The 14933-nt window shown below is 45.6% G+C and overlaps 1 protein-coding gene across 4 annotated transcripts in view; it reads left to right on the plus strand.

The window, feature by feature from the left end:
- Positions 1 to 2627: 2627 nt before the first annotated feature.
- MEIS1 (Meis homeobox 1) overlaps positions 2628 to 14933 on the plus strand; it is a 126863-nt gene continuing 114557 nt past the window's right edge. For 2 of the 4 annotated variants that reach the window (XM_039529689.1, XM_039529691.1), the window contains exons 1-6: positions 2634 to 3368; positions 5020 to 5246; positions 6926 to 7067; positions 7529 to 7579; positions 8328 to 8378; positions 9709 to 9855. In XM_039529689.1, coding sequence (XP_039385623.1) covers positions 3357 to 3368; positions 5020 to 5246; positions 6926 to 7067; positions 7529 to 7579; positions 8328 to 8378; positions 9709 to 9855 — 630 coding nt within the window. In that variant the 5' untranslated portion in view covers positions 2634 to 3356. Of the gene's footprint in view, positions 3369 to 5019; positions 5247 to 6768; positions 6786 to 6925; positions 7068 to 7528; positions 7580 to 8327; positions 8379 to 9708; positions 9856 to 14933 lie in introns of those variants that run through there. The other 2 variants (XM_039529690.1, XM_039529692.1) reach the window with 2 other exon arrangements.

The raw sequence follows: 14933 nt of genomic DNA on the forward strand, positions 1-14933 counted from the left end.
TGAGAAGAGGAAGGGTTAGGGTATTAAAACAGTCTTACCTGAAAAGTCTTTATATTCATCGCTGGCATAGAAGGTTTGTCCCACAGCAAAGAGTGGGAAATCGAAACTGGTTTTCTTGAGGTTTGAAATGTCGCGGCAAGAGATGGACTAAAGAGTCCACGCTTCAAATTGTTCTGATCTGTCTCCTCCTTGAGCCCCTCAAAGCTGTTAAAAAGCAGCTTTACCCCAGTGCATTTCACAGTAATTTCTATTTTGTGGATTTTACTCGGATAACCCGCCCCGTGCAGCTCATTTAGGGATCGCTGAGCCTTATGTGTGAATATTTTATTGTTTGATTTGGCACTTTTCCCCCACTGCACTGAACTGATCTGATCGACGACAGATCTTTCCTTTCGGAGACAGATTTGAAACACCTCGCCAGCGGATCATTTGAATAATCACACAGGTAGAATGTGAATCTACACTCTCCAGCAGAGAAAAGAGGCGGTTTAGGGAATACTAGAGCTCTCTCAATGGCAAGCCTTATAAAAATACTGTTTTATTTTGCGTCGTCGCTGCATTTACAGCTTCAGAAAAGTCGTGGGTTTTCTAAAAAGTGAGTTTAAATCTATTTTGCCCCCTAAAATATATTTGAAGAGAAGATTTAGGTCGCAGGCAGGTATTATGTAGATGCTGGGAATTCTGTCTGCGAACATTACATTTCAGACTTTGGCCTGGCAGAAATCGTGTGTGATTTATCTCTGCTTAAGACTTACTGCCTGAGCATCCCAAAAGCAAACATAAAATGTCCACAATAATAAATCATAAGCGTAGAGTTCTTGTTTAAAAAATCGAGAAATTGGAAGAAATCAGAATATTTCATAGTAAACACTAATGAGGAGACCACTTCTCAGTGATCGTTCTTACTATTTCAGGTTTTGCTGTCACGTCAAAAGTTGCAGCTGTAAATGCCACAGGAGAAAGTGATCTTCCTTATCCAAAACAATCAAAGGTACGATCATTACGTGGCGTGTATGGACCCCGGCACGCGGGGAACACTACTGAAGATGCCTCGGGTTCACAAACTTGTGTATTGTAAACAGTAAACGCTGGCACCGAACGCTTTGCTGTGTCAGTATAATCTGTCAGCCTGCTGAGTTCACATATCAAGCTCCGTAACATCGTGTCGACATAAATATGTGGAGCCTTAACTTTTTTAGACTTAAAAGTTTTTAAAAATACTTTTCTTTGCCCCCACCCACTATATATAGAGAGAAGGGTGTTTTTATTCCCCTTGGAGGGTCTGTTTACGTCTGCCTCTAGGCAGCAGCTTGCACTATGGCTAAGCAGAACAAGTGAGCAATCTTTCTGCTTTGGAGAACTTCGCCTCTCTGTTCCGAGGGAGAGTTTTTTGGCACTCCCCGCAGATCGAAGCTCCCTGCTGATCGATTATTTGATAATTGATTTTCCCCTCCACCAATGCACGGCTGGCTTTCGAAGACAAGCTCCTGATTGGACTGCGGCTCCTCCACGGCTGCCTACTGAGATTTGGGTGAGCTCATTTTGCAACCTACCGCAGGGGGAGTTTTCTGAGGGACTTGGCGCTTAGGGGGTGGGGGGAGAGAAAAAAGCCCTTCTCACGGATCTCTGCTCTGAAAGATGTTGCATTTTTGAATCAACTACTGTCTGGGTGGAACATCTGCTCATAGTTACACAGGCACCGAATAAGTTCTAGCAAATGAGCCCGGCTCATCCGAAGTGGGTTTTGGTCCTTTCGTTCTAAAGCTCAACTTCGCACTAATAGATTGTTACTTTCCTTGCTGGGAGTTAGTTGGGAAAAAAGACCGTTTGTTCTGAATACAAAAAAAGGACGAAAGTCTTGGGGTTTGGGGGGGGGGGTTGCTGATCCTTTAGAGCGCTGCCGTATAGCGAGGGTGTAAATACGAAGTAACCATTGCTAGTAGACAAAGGACATGACTAGCCGGCAGAGTGGCGTGGATTGCTGCGTATGACATTAGCTGAGCGAGAGAGCAAATGAATCAGACACCACTCCCGTGTTCTGTCTTCCTGCCCTGGATCTTGCCAGTCACTTCGGCAATAGCACTCGCCATACAAACAAGCCAGTGTCCAGAAGCAGATGCTCTGGGTCATCTAGTTTTGCTCTAACCCTTAGAAGCGCTGGAGCACTAGCAGTGCTTGCGGGGCTCTGGGAAGAAGGATGGATGTTGTATCTGTGACCATTGCTCCTCTCTCCTTCGCATAACTCATGTGAGCCATCTCAGATCTTTCGCAAGGGCTGCGAACAATTACCCAAAGCATTCGGTGTGAAAAGGGGGACAGCAACAAATCCTGCCCCCCTGCAAAACAAAACAAAACAAAATCCCAGCCCTGCATTGCCCCGTCATTTGGCCGGCAGCAATAAACTCTACTTACAGGGAGCTCTTAAAATAGCTAATAGCCCGGCCGCACACCAGAATCACCATCTATTTTAGTCACTGTAACCCTGCGTGTGTGTGTGTGTTGTTAATTGAACGCTTCTGCGGCTCGCAGAGCCTCTTCGCTCGCATCTCACCCAACCCACCCCTGCGCTGGGAGCCGAGTTGATGCAGCCCAGTGCATTGTGTAAGACGCGACCTGTTATGGCCACCACTACTTCCGGGTTCCAGCATTCTGGTCCAAACCCACCTCTCCGCCTGTGCAACACACACTTTACACACGCACGGGAGACTTGCAGCAGGCGGCATCGATCGTGGCTCCTTTAAGACAAACTCAGACAGACATTTTTAACCCTCTTCCTCTAGCCTCTCCCGCTGCAAAGGGGGACAGGGAGCGCGCGAGCGAGAGCTGATTAGGAATTAGGACTGATTCAAGAACCAGCCAGCGCTTAGACCTCCGTGCATTTGAATATTAACATTGGAGGTGTCCAGAGCACTGGAAGTACACACAGCGGATCATCATCATTCATTCACCACCTTGACAACCTCGCCTTTGATTGACAGCTGGAGTGGCAAAAAGCCATGAGACTTGGTAGTTGGGTTTGAGGGGCACTTTTTTTTTAAACCAAAAAAAAACTGATTTGGGGAAAGGATATTTGCTTTCTCCCCGCTGCTGTCTTGGAAACGAAAGAGGGAGAGGGAGAGAGAGAAAGAAAGAGAAGGAGCGCGAGTCTCTCTCTTTTTTTTTAATGCTGAATTATTGTATCGTTTCTTTGAGATCCAGTAAGCTGAAGATTTTCCTCGATTGCTCATATTGCTGGCGACTCTAAGGGATTTTTGCATTTTGGGGGGTTTGGGGGAGAGTTTGCGTTTGTTTCTTTTCACACTGGCCTTAAAGAGGATATATTAGAAGTTGAAGTAGGAAGGGAGCAAGCCAGGCCGATGGCGCAAAGGGTACGTATTAAAAATGGAATTTAAATGTGAAATAATATTGAAACGTGGCTGACAGAGACGCTGCGAAAAAGTTTTTTCTCCACCTCTTCTTTAGCTCAAACCTATATATATATATTGTCAATGTCTTGATTCTATCAATTCCTATCACATACATCTCACTAAAGAGGCAAACTTTCTATAAAGTAATGACATACAGGCATGTAACTGAAAATACAAGTGTATGTATTTATCAGTATTACAGATATACTGCTAAGAATACAATGTCGTTTTAAAGTCACCAGTGTTTAAAATATTTAACTAACGTGTCTTTGAACATTTTAATATGTTAGTGATGACATACATCTTCACTTTTCAAAGATAACTTATTAAATTGTAAGTAAACATAACTTTTTGCCATCACAAATGTGCTGTGCTGTAGTCAGACCTTCATTTAAAAATAGTTGCATATTTAAATTTGAAGTAGGCAGAAATAATATGCACATATATTTATTATTACTATTTTGGATGCAATACTAATTTTTCTCGACTTATCAGATAAATTGAAATGCGATGAAAATATTGCGAGGGACAATTACAATGTAACGAATGGAGTTTTTAAAAGAAAAACGACATAACATTAAGTTTGCTTGCAATAATTTGTGTACTGTCCCTCAAAGTACAGTTTGTAAAAGAAAGTTGCTGTACTGACAAACTTGCCTTTACTCTTTCAGTTCAAGCAATTTTCCGTGTTTTTTAAAAACAACTTATTCACACTTTTGCTTTTAATAGGTTAAAAGTGGCAGTTTTCCCTTATCCTTAAATACCACTTTAACTTTCGGTTCTTAATGTTTAACAAAGAATATACTTAAAATTCAAAACTTTCAGTAGCACATGCATACATCTGCAGCAAATCGACATTAAAATAGCTTGTACATAATAGCTGTAAACCAAAAATTGACTCTTTTGTTATTAAACTTTGGATAACATCAGATCATTGATACTTGTGTACTTCCCTTCTTAACAGTGGGAAGGTTTAAAACAGGATATCTTAAAACTAATTAACTGCTTTAACTCACGTTTTCCCTCCACATGGGAATTCCAGATTTTCAAATTGTGCTGCAATAATTAGAAAAAGTGTATCAGCTTTGGTCTTGCATCTAAACTGGTGCTTTACATTTTTGTTAAAGAGAGTTTAATTTATAATTTAAACATTAGGAAATGCTTCACATTGGGACAATTTACACACACAGACACACAGAGAAATACCTTAAACCAGGAGCCGGTATTAATTCACGTGTTAATAATAGGTGTCCTCATTTTAACTTTTGCTGTGGAGACATAGTGAAGCAGGCAACTTTTCAGCAACGTGTTTATTTTGAGCGTCACTCCAAAGCAACCTACACTGCGTTTACCTACTTCCCTCCACAAGGATGCTTTTCAAGGATCCAGAATTAATCCGTTTTGAGGGCCTATGGGGGAAATGTATTTTTACAGATCCTCACCCTCTCCCCTCTTTTTTTTTTGTTCCTGTTTATTTTAAATTCATAGGTTTACCACTGCCCAATCCATGTGCTGGACCTTCACCAAGTGAAAGACTCTGGAACGGCTTTCCCCGTTCTAACCTCCGGTTACGACTGGCCTTCTGACCCTTTTTTCTTTGTCTGTCATGCAGTACGACGATTTACCCCATTACGGTGGGATGGATGGAGTAGGGATCCCCACCACCATGTATGGGGATCCTCACGCCGCCAGATCCATGCAGCCTGTTCACCATCTGAATCACGGTCCTCCGCTGCATTCTCATCAATACCCGCATACTGCTCACACCAACGCCATGCCTCCCAGTATGGGCTCCTCTGTCAATGACGCTTTAAAGAGAGATAAAGATGCCATTTATGGGTAGGTAAAGCTGGCATAGGGTTTATTAGCTAAGATATGATTATTCCCTTATTTCCCTAGCTGACGAAGGCACAAGTAAAAGTAATTGAACCTCAGATTGTAGGTACATTCTTGTGACCCGGGCTTCCATTATAATTGCATGCACATTTTTGGGTGGATTTAAAGTTTTCTTTGCATCACATTATGCTCGGCATATGATTCTCCAATAAAGAAGATTTACTTTCCATGGGGGCTTGAAACGGATAAACGTTATCCATAGGTAGTATTCAGTTCAAATATTATAACTTGCCGTGTGTGTGTGCGTGTGCGTGTACACGGAAAGATACTTGGTTGCATAAACCTAGACTACTATGTGGTTTTGATCACAACTTTTAAATATAAAAGACCTAAACTGTGAGCTTAAAGAAAATTAGTCATTAGTGTTGTGATCAAAAGGAAAGATTTCCGTGGTACAACCTGCTTTGGGAGGTAAAATCTTTTGGAAGAGTTTAGAAAGAATATCTTGAACTGTTCCATTCTGAATAAAACTTTTTAGCTTTGTTAATATTTAATGCTGTATTAAGTAGAAAAATTCGGGGTTGTTTCTTTGAGATGTGCACTGTTTTGTAGCAGCATTGGAGGCATCTCAATGCGGTAACTTATAAAACAGTTTCTAGGCCATTGCATTTGGAACTGATGGGTTACGTTGCTCCGCGGATATCTTTAAAAACAGTTCGCGCATATTAAGTTGAAGTGAACTTTAAGATCCCGTTTCCCCATCTCGCTGAGAACAGCGAGCTTTGAAGCAAAACCATCCCATCATCCAGTTTCTTTATCTCATTATCACAGATCTGTAGGTCTCGTTTAAAACTCCATTCCGGATTCTCTGGAATAGTTATGAAACCCGGAAGTTGAACGCATTTTGTAATAAAATAAAATAAAATGTTACATTTTCAGTTGAGCTTTTATAGCTAGTAAATGACTTTAAACTTCTCCTTAAGAGTTACTCCAGCTAGTAAAAATCAAAGCATTTGGCTTATACGTTTCTAAGGCCCGTATCATCGTGCAATATTATACAGCAAAAAGAGGGGTGAGCAGCGCCTCTGTTGAGTAACTTGCGGGGGGGGGGATGATGACCCAAATAAAAGCGTGCTCTGCCAACTGAAGTGAATGTAAATGGATCGCTGGATCGCTGGTGCTACCCGAATTGGGGCATCTCACTGGCACTTTGGCTGGTCTTCGAAGTTAACAGCTCTCATTTTGAACGTTATCATGACCGATGCCAAGGGGGATTTGCACGTTCCACACCCGAGTCCAAAAAGCTGGGGTTTGGCTGATTTTTTTTTAATCAAGAAAGTCCTCAACTTGAAGGGGAGCTAAACCAAAATAATAAGAATTAAAAAAAAAAAGGAAAGGAAAGTTAATTCAAAATGGCTGCTGGAACCGCTCTGGTTTTATTCATAGCAAATGTTAACAATTTCTCTGGCCAGATATGCTGAAGCGATCATCAGATACAGTCCATGGCTCAGGGCCTTCGACTTCAGGTCTCTCGGTTGAAGGGTAGGTGAGCTATGATTGGGGGAGGGGGTGCAGCTGGGGTGGTGGTAGTGGGCTTGCTAAAAGATCACCTTGGCTGTTTCTCCCCCACTTATTCTGGGACTAACCATTGTCTTGTTTGTGACCATTGTATTTTCTTTCAGACACCCCCTGTTCCCTCTTTTAGCACTGATTTTTGAGAAATGTGAATTAGCTACATGCACTCCCCGGGAGCCCGGGGTAGCGGGAGGCGATGTTTGCTCCTCAGAGTCTTTCAATGAAGACATAGCAGTGTTCGCCAAACAGGTCAGCAAAACCGTACTGGGGGGAAAAAAACCTCTAACAGAACAAGAAAACAAGTCTCCCTTAAAAACCCCTACATTCATAGCCTCCCCTTCCATACTGCCAGAAATAAATCAATACAGTCTCGATTGTACCGTCGAAAGAAAGAAAGAAAGAAAGAAAGAAAGAAAGAAAGAAAGAAAGAATATATATATTTTTAAACTTTGATTGTAGGGATGTGCAGCTCACGCAAGATGGAGCGTGGCTAGATAGATGTAACTAATGCTAAGTTCTGTGGGTATTTTCAGTGCATTTGATTCATTTGTTTAAGTGTTTATATGATGTACTAAATCTAACAGTCAGAGCTTTGAAGGAAAGGTTACATAATGGACCCGACAGTGTAATGAAGCAAGAAATAATAATGCCTGCTTTTTTCTGTTTCCATATTTCAAATCTTTTTTTTCCCTCCCCTTTCTTATATTTAGATCCGAGCAGAAAAACCCCTATTTTCCTCTAATCCTGAACTGGATAACTTGGTAAGAGTTAACAGCGCTCTCTTTTATTTCTCTGTCCTCTGGGGAGAGGTGGTTCTAGGCTTTGACAAGGATTTGGGGCTCTAAATGGGAATTTCCTCGCGTGGATCTTTTTAATTACAAGTAATGCAGTGTGGGAATTCCGTGTTAAGTAAAATCACATCAGGAGGTACATAAAGAAAGCCCCATCCAAAGGAGAGTTTGGGGTCTTTATGGCAGACTTGCCTGCCTAAAGCGGTGCATGGATTTATCTACGAATGTGTCAGAGAATTTGAGGTCTCCCCATATCCCCCCGCACCTTTAAAATAGCTTTATGGGAAATGTAAACAGTGACTATGGAGAGAGATGAATAGTTTAAGTAACCGACCTAAAATGAAGTCAAGGTTTGTTTTTTTTTCAGGATAAACAAATACTTTGCCTCTGCATTAGGAATATTTTCTGCTAGTTTGCAAAGCGAGGGTCCGACGATGTTGCAATAGATTGCACTTTTTGAAGATGTTTACGATCCGTATAATTTAGCTACTTCATTGCAATAGGATTTTTTGTTAACTCTAGCTCGCTTCTTGTTAAACAGCGTACAAAGCCACTGCTATTAAGTTTTAGTGTTATTGCCATAAATCAAAACAACTTTTTTATTTACTACTACTACTACTAAAAAAAAGTGAAGTTATAGACTACAGCAGGGGCAGCTATGGGGATATACCGAAACTCAGGAATGAGATAGATGCCCGTGTTGTTTGTGTCTTTGCAGATGATTCAAGCCATACAAGTATTAAGGTTTCATCTGTTGGAATTAGAGAAGGTAATTTTTTTTCTCCCTTCCTCCTACGTTTCAGTATTGCTGAAGTTCAAGCTTCTGGTAAATTTGCATAAATGTCTTTCTGTCTGGTAATTAGTGTCAAGACCAATCTTAGAGTCCATTTCTCTTCGCAGTTTAATTACAATTTCAGCCTCTAAAACCGGGCTCACAAGCGACCCGGCCTCGTGTTCATGTTAATACCTTGCTGGCTTTGTATAAATAGTTGTAGTTCTGTGTACTGCAGATGATATTCTGAATGTTGTTTGCTTCTTTCAGCCACGCCTCGGAGATTGATTGTTTTTGGTGAAGGTGCTTTGTTTAGTTTCAGTTAGTTTGGTCCAGATTTTTTTTAAGAGCCATCTGCAGGTCACAGTCAGGGCACAGATTGTCCTGTAACATTTTGCAGAGACAAAGCAGGGTTGATAGTTGTGTCAGTTTCTTGATTCTGTGCATGCTGCACACCTCTAAGCTAAAAGAGAATATGCAGGCTTAATTCTGTTTCCCTCCCTATTCTGGAAATCTCAGCAATAATAGTATTATTATTATTATTATTATTAATAATCGTATTATTATTAATAATAATAATTAATAGCAATATGAACGCAATGTAATTCAAACTAACATTCACTTGAACGCACGTTCAGGTTTCCAGTGGATTTTTATATGTAATTGACAGCTGGCGTACAAGAGAATCCCCTTTCTCCAAAAAATAAACATTTCGAGAGGTTTTTAAATGGTCGAAAAGTTTCTTTAGAACCCCCAGCCATTTTATCTAACCATCACAGGCAGGTTGTTTTCACTCTACATGAAAGATGGTAAAATATGCCCATTAATATTGGAAACTCAAGAACAAATATATTACAGTGATTTGGGGTTTAAGATGATGGATGCCTATAATGTATTTCAGTATAGTGCATCCAGTTGGATTTTTTTAAAAATCCCTTTCTCTTTTCATAGTATTTGGAAAGGTTTTATGATGAAATAACTGGTTGAAATTAAATAGTTTACCTTAAATGTCACCCATGCAGGTCACCTCTCTCATGGCCACAGCTCCGGGAGCAGATGAATTTAACACGGGTGTTGAATATGTTGTAGCCTGTGAATCATCTTGTCACTGTCAATTTTCTGGGATATCTCTATTTTGCGAGAAAAGAAAGTTATTCCTAATTCTGGATGCGTCTAGAGGTCTCCGGGGGATAATTGCTGTGTGTTCCCCCCATTTAGAACTTTTGATGTCACAAGGCTGGGGGAAGGGTTGGTTGATTGCACTTGTCAATTTCACTTATGTACTCCTGATTATATTTTCATTTTTTTTACCTCTGTCATAATGTAGGTACACGAATTATGTGACAATTTCTGCCACCGGTATATTAGCTGTTTGAAAGGAAAAATGCCAATCGATTTGGTGATAGACGATAGAGAAGGCGGATCAAAATCAGACAGTGAAGACATAACAAGATCAGCAAATCTAACAGATCAGGTATGATGATCTCTCCAGTGTTGCACACGCTGAAATTTGTATGCAGATCGCTTGCTGGGTCACTACGCCTCCTTTTATTATTTGCATATGATTAAGTCCCTTTTAGATAAATTTCCATCGAAATGAAAATTTTTGAATAATGTGGCTATTATTGCTTCATTAAGGCTTGCTCCCGGATTCGACCTGGCGAGATGAGCTTGTAAAAGCATTGCCTGCAAACTTGACCTGTTTCTTGTCGCTTTTAATTTTTGTCTTTATTTTATTTACCCTTTATAATAATAGAAGCGTTAGCCGTGAATCGCAGGCTTCTGGATGCTTGGAAAGGAATAGCTGAAGCCACTTAGAAAAATAATAATAAAATCCGAGATAGGTGGTCCAGGGAAGACAGAGAGTGTTTGAAATCTAGCAAATACTGGCTATTTTCCTCCTGTCTCTACGGTTCATTAGTCTGTCTTGTCAGTTTTCCTTGGCCGAGCGCTTTTAGACCTCAGTGAACATTGCTTTGTGCACAGCCTGCCTGCTGCAAGCGCGCCCATTTTATTTTTACTTAATAGAAAAATAAAACCAGACCAAGGTTTTAATTTATTTTCATTGATCTTTCAAGTTTTTCAAACGGTCTCCTTTAGAAAAAAAATACAGTTTAGTGGCTTTTAGGATGTCTGTGTTAAAGCTGGGATAGACCAGACCCTAGAGGCTTCTACACCCAATGTGTGCATATAGTGACGACTTGTGTTAGCTGCTTTCCTTCACTGGCTTGTAGTGTGATTTTTTTTTGGGTTAATTTCAAGAGGTTACCAAAGCCAAATCAAGCTTCTAAAACATTAACGTGGATGAGCCTTGGCGTTTTGAGCTCCTGGTTGTGAATTGTAACGTTTTAATGGCTGGTTGTTTATTACCAGAAATAGTATTTAGCTCAGGGGAAAAAAACAAACCAACAACTAAAAACTATGATCTGGTTCCTATATACAATTCTAGGTGTAATGAGGCTGACTCTGGAGGCTTCCTTTTGTTAAAGCAAGGCGCAGTCAAGCAGACAGGAGTTTTCTTAGCTGCTTTGCCATTATCAAGAACACTGTCAACCAGGAGTTATTTTATAGATTACTTACAAAAAGGTGCACTATACTTCAGCTTTGGTATTAGCTCAAATTTTTTTTTATGTACGAGAAAGAAGCAAAGATTATCGGACTGTTATTAATGTAGCGGTAGAACAGAAGAATGGTTTGACTGAAGGCATGAACTTGCAAGAAACCCAGTGTTTTTTAATTATACTGAGAATGTAAAAGCTTTCAACTATTTCTAAATGTTAGCAGGACTCTCTCAGCTTTTGTAATGAGACATTGGAAACAAGATGGAAACATGGGCGCTGCTTCTGTCTGGCTGACTTGCATCCGACCTAACTATTCTAACGTTTAAAATGAGGGAACTGTTAAATTCAGATCTAGATTAGGAAAACTCGGATAGCTGCTGTTGAATAAAAATTGTAATCCAACAAGTCTAACTAGAAAATGGGTTTCTAAAAGCTCTGGAGTGCTGGGTACATAAAGCTATTTGAGCAAATTACAAGAATCGCTTAGGGGCACGAATGAAATCAACACTTTAATTGCTTCCAAAATGAAGATTTATACCCCCTTCTCCCAACGAATCATTATTTTATTAAAGTGAAAGCTAAAGAAATGAAGTTGTAGTTTGGGGTGGGTTTTTTTTATAAGGCTGAGGATTGATATAAATTCATTGCGCTCCCGTGGTAATATTCACCTTGTGCCCGCTTGTTAGTAATTTACCTTCAGTGTGTGGCTTGCAAAGATTGCAATATAGATAGCGAGGCCAAATTGTCTTAGGTTGGCCAAAACAAAAGTTCCTGCTTTTAACTTGGGAGTTGTGGTTTCACTGCTTATGCGATAGGTGTGACATGTGAATGTGTCACCTCCGGATTGCCCCATTTGGTATGTATTTGCTTCAGAAAGTTGAAGTAGGTTGGAAGGGGAGGGGGGATGCTTTCTGGTCTTTAATTCCCATCAGCGTGAGGCTGTGCAGAGAGGCTGTGGGAGGAAAGCGGCACACGTGTCTTTTGCCTTTCCTAGACGGAGGGAGATGTTCAAGTGCAGCTCAGAAGTGGCGAGGTTCCCAGCGCGGTGGGGCAGCGTCCGCGGGCGCTGGCCGAGAAGAGGAGGTCGATCGATCGATCGGGGCTGGGCTGCGCGTTAGGAACGGGGGAGGATGACAAGAGAAGGGTCCTTCTCCCTTCGCCTGTGAATGTGGCCCAGCCACCTTGACAGCCGGGGTGTTGTCTGCGTCAGGCTGTGCTGACAAATGCAGGGGGATGGATCCCCTTCAGGTGTTGTGTGAGCCGGAGCGCCTCGTGATCTCATTAACCCCGCTGTCTCTAGAGCCCAGCCGAGGTGCGCTGTAGCCGCCTCTTGCCCCGGCGCTTGGGAAGCTGTCCGCTCTCTGCACCAGGCAGTTTCCTGGGGCGAGGAAATCCCCTTGGCCATTCCGGTGTTGCCACTAGAGTCCGGGGCCTGGCACTGCTGCTGTCTTCCCGCGCTCCCTCCTCCGGAGACCGCTAAACCCCGGGCCATGCTCGAGGGCTTGGGTCAGTGCCTGCGCCCTCTTCCGCTGGGCCCTGGCGAACCGCCCCCCAGCACCCTCCCCTCCAGGCCCCGCGGCCGTGCTGCGGGGTTAGGGCTGCGGGCTGGAGAGGAGAGCGGCTGGGGGGCGGGGGTGCACTAGGATTACGGAGAGGAGAGGAAAGGGGAGGGGGCGCATTGCTGGAACTGGGGGCAGGCGGGTTGGAGAGCGCGTGTAGGGGGACCCTACGGGGGGAGAGGAAGGGGGTTATGGGGCTCACAGGGCACTGCGGGGGAGAGGAAGGAGGTTTTGGGCGCACTGGGCCCTGCGGGGAGAGGAAGGCGGTTTGGGGGCGCACAGGGCCCTGCGGGGGGTAGAGGAAGGAGCTTTGGGGCGCAACTGGCCCTGCGGGGGGAGAGGAAGGAGGTTTGGGGCGCACTGGGCCCTGCCGGGGGAGAGGAAGGAGGTTTGGGGGCGCACTGGGCCCTGCGGGGGGCGAGGAAGAGGGGATTGGGGCGCAACTGGCCCTGCGGGGGGAGAGGAAGGAGGTTTGGGGGCGCACTGGGCCCTGCAGGGGGAGAGGAAGGGGGTTTGGGGGCCCACTGGCCCATCCCGGGGGAGAGGAAGGGGTTTTGGGGCGCACAGGGCCCTGCGGGGGGTAGAGGAAGGAGATTTGGGGCGCACTGGGCCCTGCCGGGGGAGAGGAAGGAGGTTTGGGGCGCACTGGGCCCTGCGGGGGGAGAGGAAGGCGGTTGGGGGCGCACTGGCCCCTGCGGGGGGAGAGGAAGTGGGGATTGGGGCGAAACTGGCCGTGCGGGGCAAGGGGATGGGGGTGTGGGGGCGCACTGGGCCCAGCAGGCGGAGAGGAAGGGGTTTGGGGCGCACTGGACCCTGCGGGGGAGAGGAAGGGGTTTGGGGCGCACTGGACCCTGCGGGGAGAGGAAGGGGCTTTGGGGGCGCACTGGACCCTGCGGGGAGGAGAGGACGGGGATTTGGGGCGCACTGGACCCTGCGGGGAGGAGAGGACGGGGGTTATGGGGATCACTGGGCCCTGCGGGAGGAGAGGAAGGGGGATTTGGGGGCGCACTGGGCCCTGCGGGGGGAGAGGACGGGGGTTATGGGGCGCACTGGGCCCTGCGGGGGGAGAGGACTGGGGGTTATGGGGCGCACTGGGCCCTGCGGGGGGAGAGGACGGGGGTTATGGGGCGCACTGGGCCCTGCGGGGAGGAGAGGAAGGGGGTTATGGGGCGCACTGGGCCCTGCGGGGGGAGAGGACGGGGGTTATGGGGCGCACTGGGCCCTGCGGGCGGAGAGGACTGGGGGCTTGGGGGCTCACTGGGCCCTGCGGGGGGAGAGGACGGGGGTTATGGGGCGCACTGGGCCCTGCGGGGGGAGAGGACAGGGGTTATGGGGCGCACTGGGCCCTGCGGGGGGGGAGGAAGAAGGGGGTCAGTGGAGTCAGGAGGGGGCAAGCCTTGGGGACAGGGCCCGCTCCCCGCGGGGACCGCGCTAGCGGCGAGTGGGTGAAATGGAGCTAGCGGCCGCTGAGCGTTTGCCCGGCTCTGCCCGCTTGTCCCTGCGCGCTCCGGCAGCGAAACGCCGCTTGAGGAAGCGGAGCGAGTTCGCGGCTGGACGCGCCAGTGGAAAAGGGAGGGAAGCGGGCGAGGTTCCCTCTCCCTCAGGCCGCGGGCTCTTTGCTGGCCTGCGCCTGTGGAGTGGGGGCAGCGCGCGGAAGAGGCGAAATCCCCCCTGTCCCCAAGCCCGCTCCCCGGGAAGGTGATAAAAGCAAACCCTTGAAATGCGCGTCCAGGGGCGAGCCTGCCTGGAGAGGTTAAAGACGAGCAGGGAACCACACAGCGCTGGAGCCAGCCACTGTGCTGCTGGGGGTTAATTATCCAATGGGGGACAAGGGAAATGGTTGGGTTTAAAAGGTAAAAAAGTCATCGGGGGCGTTTAGCTGCAAATTGGTGCGTGGGTCACTCAGCCCTGGCTCTCTATGCTCGCCCCGGTGTGAGAGAAATAAGGGTCCGCACCCCAATGCTCAGCACGGCCATACGGGACCCAATAGGCTCAGCTGTGGCTGTAACGAGGTCACTCTGAGATACTGCGAGGAGCGTATGGGGGACTATGACATACGTTCAGGCGATTTATTTTGTTTGTGTCCGGGGTGGCACTGTGAGGCAGCAAGATAGGCAAAGGGTCTCTTTGTCAGAGTGATTTTTTAAACGCAAGGACTTGGGGACATCTCTCTCACTTCCATTGAACTGGCTTGATGGGTGGGTGAAAGGGTTTTACTTCTGCCCTCCTGGTCTGTTTACAAAAGTTTCCAGCGCAGCAGCAGCAGCAGAATGGTTGGTGTTCAGATGTGAGATGATTAGATGAGAGTTACCGTCCAACTTTTTATTTTCGATGGTTGGGCTGGTTAGTTCTTGCTCTTATTCATGGAAACATGTCTAGAGAATCCCAGGGGAGACTAGTTTTAGATCCCGCAGTTCTTACTCTGGCGAATT

This window comes from Mauremys reevesii, linkage group 3 (genome assembly GCF_016161935.1).
Source record: "Mauremys reevesii isolate NIE-2019 linkage group 3, ASM1616193v1, whole genome shotgun sequence".
NCBI lineage: Eukaryota > Metazoa > Chordata > Testudines > Geoemydidae > Mauremys > Mauremys reevesii.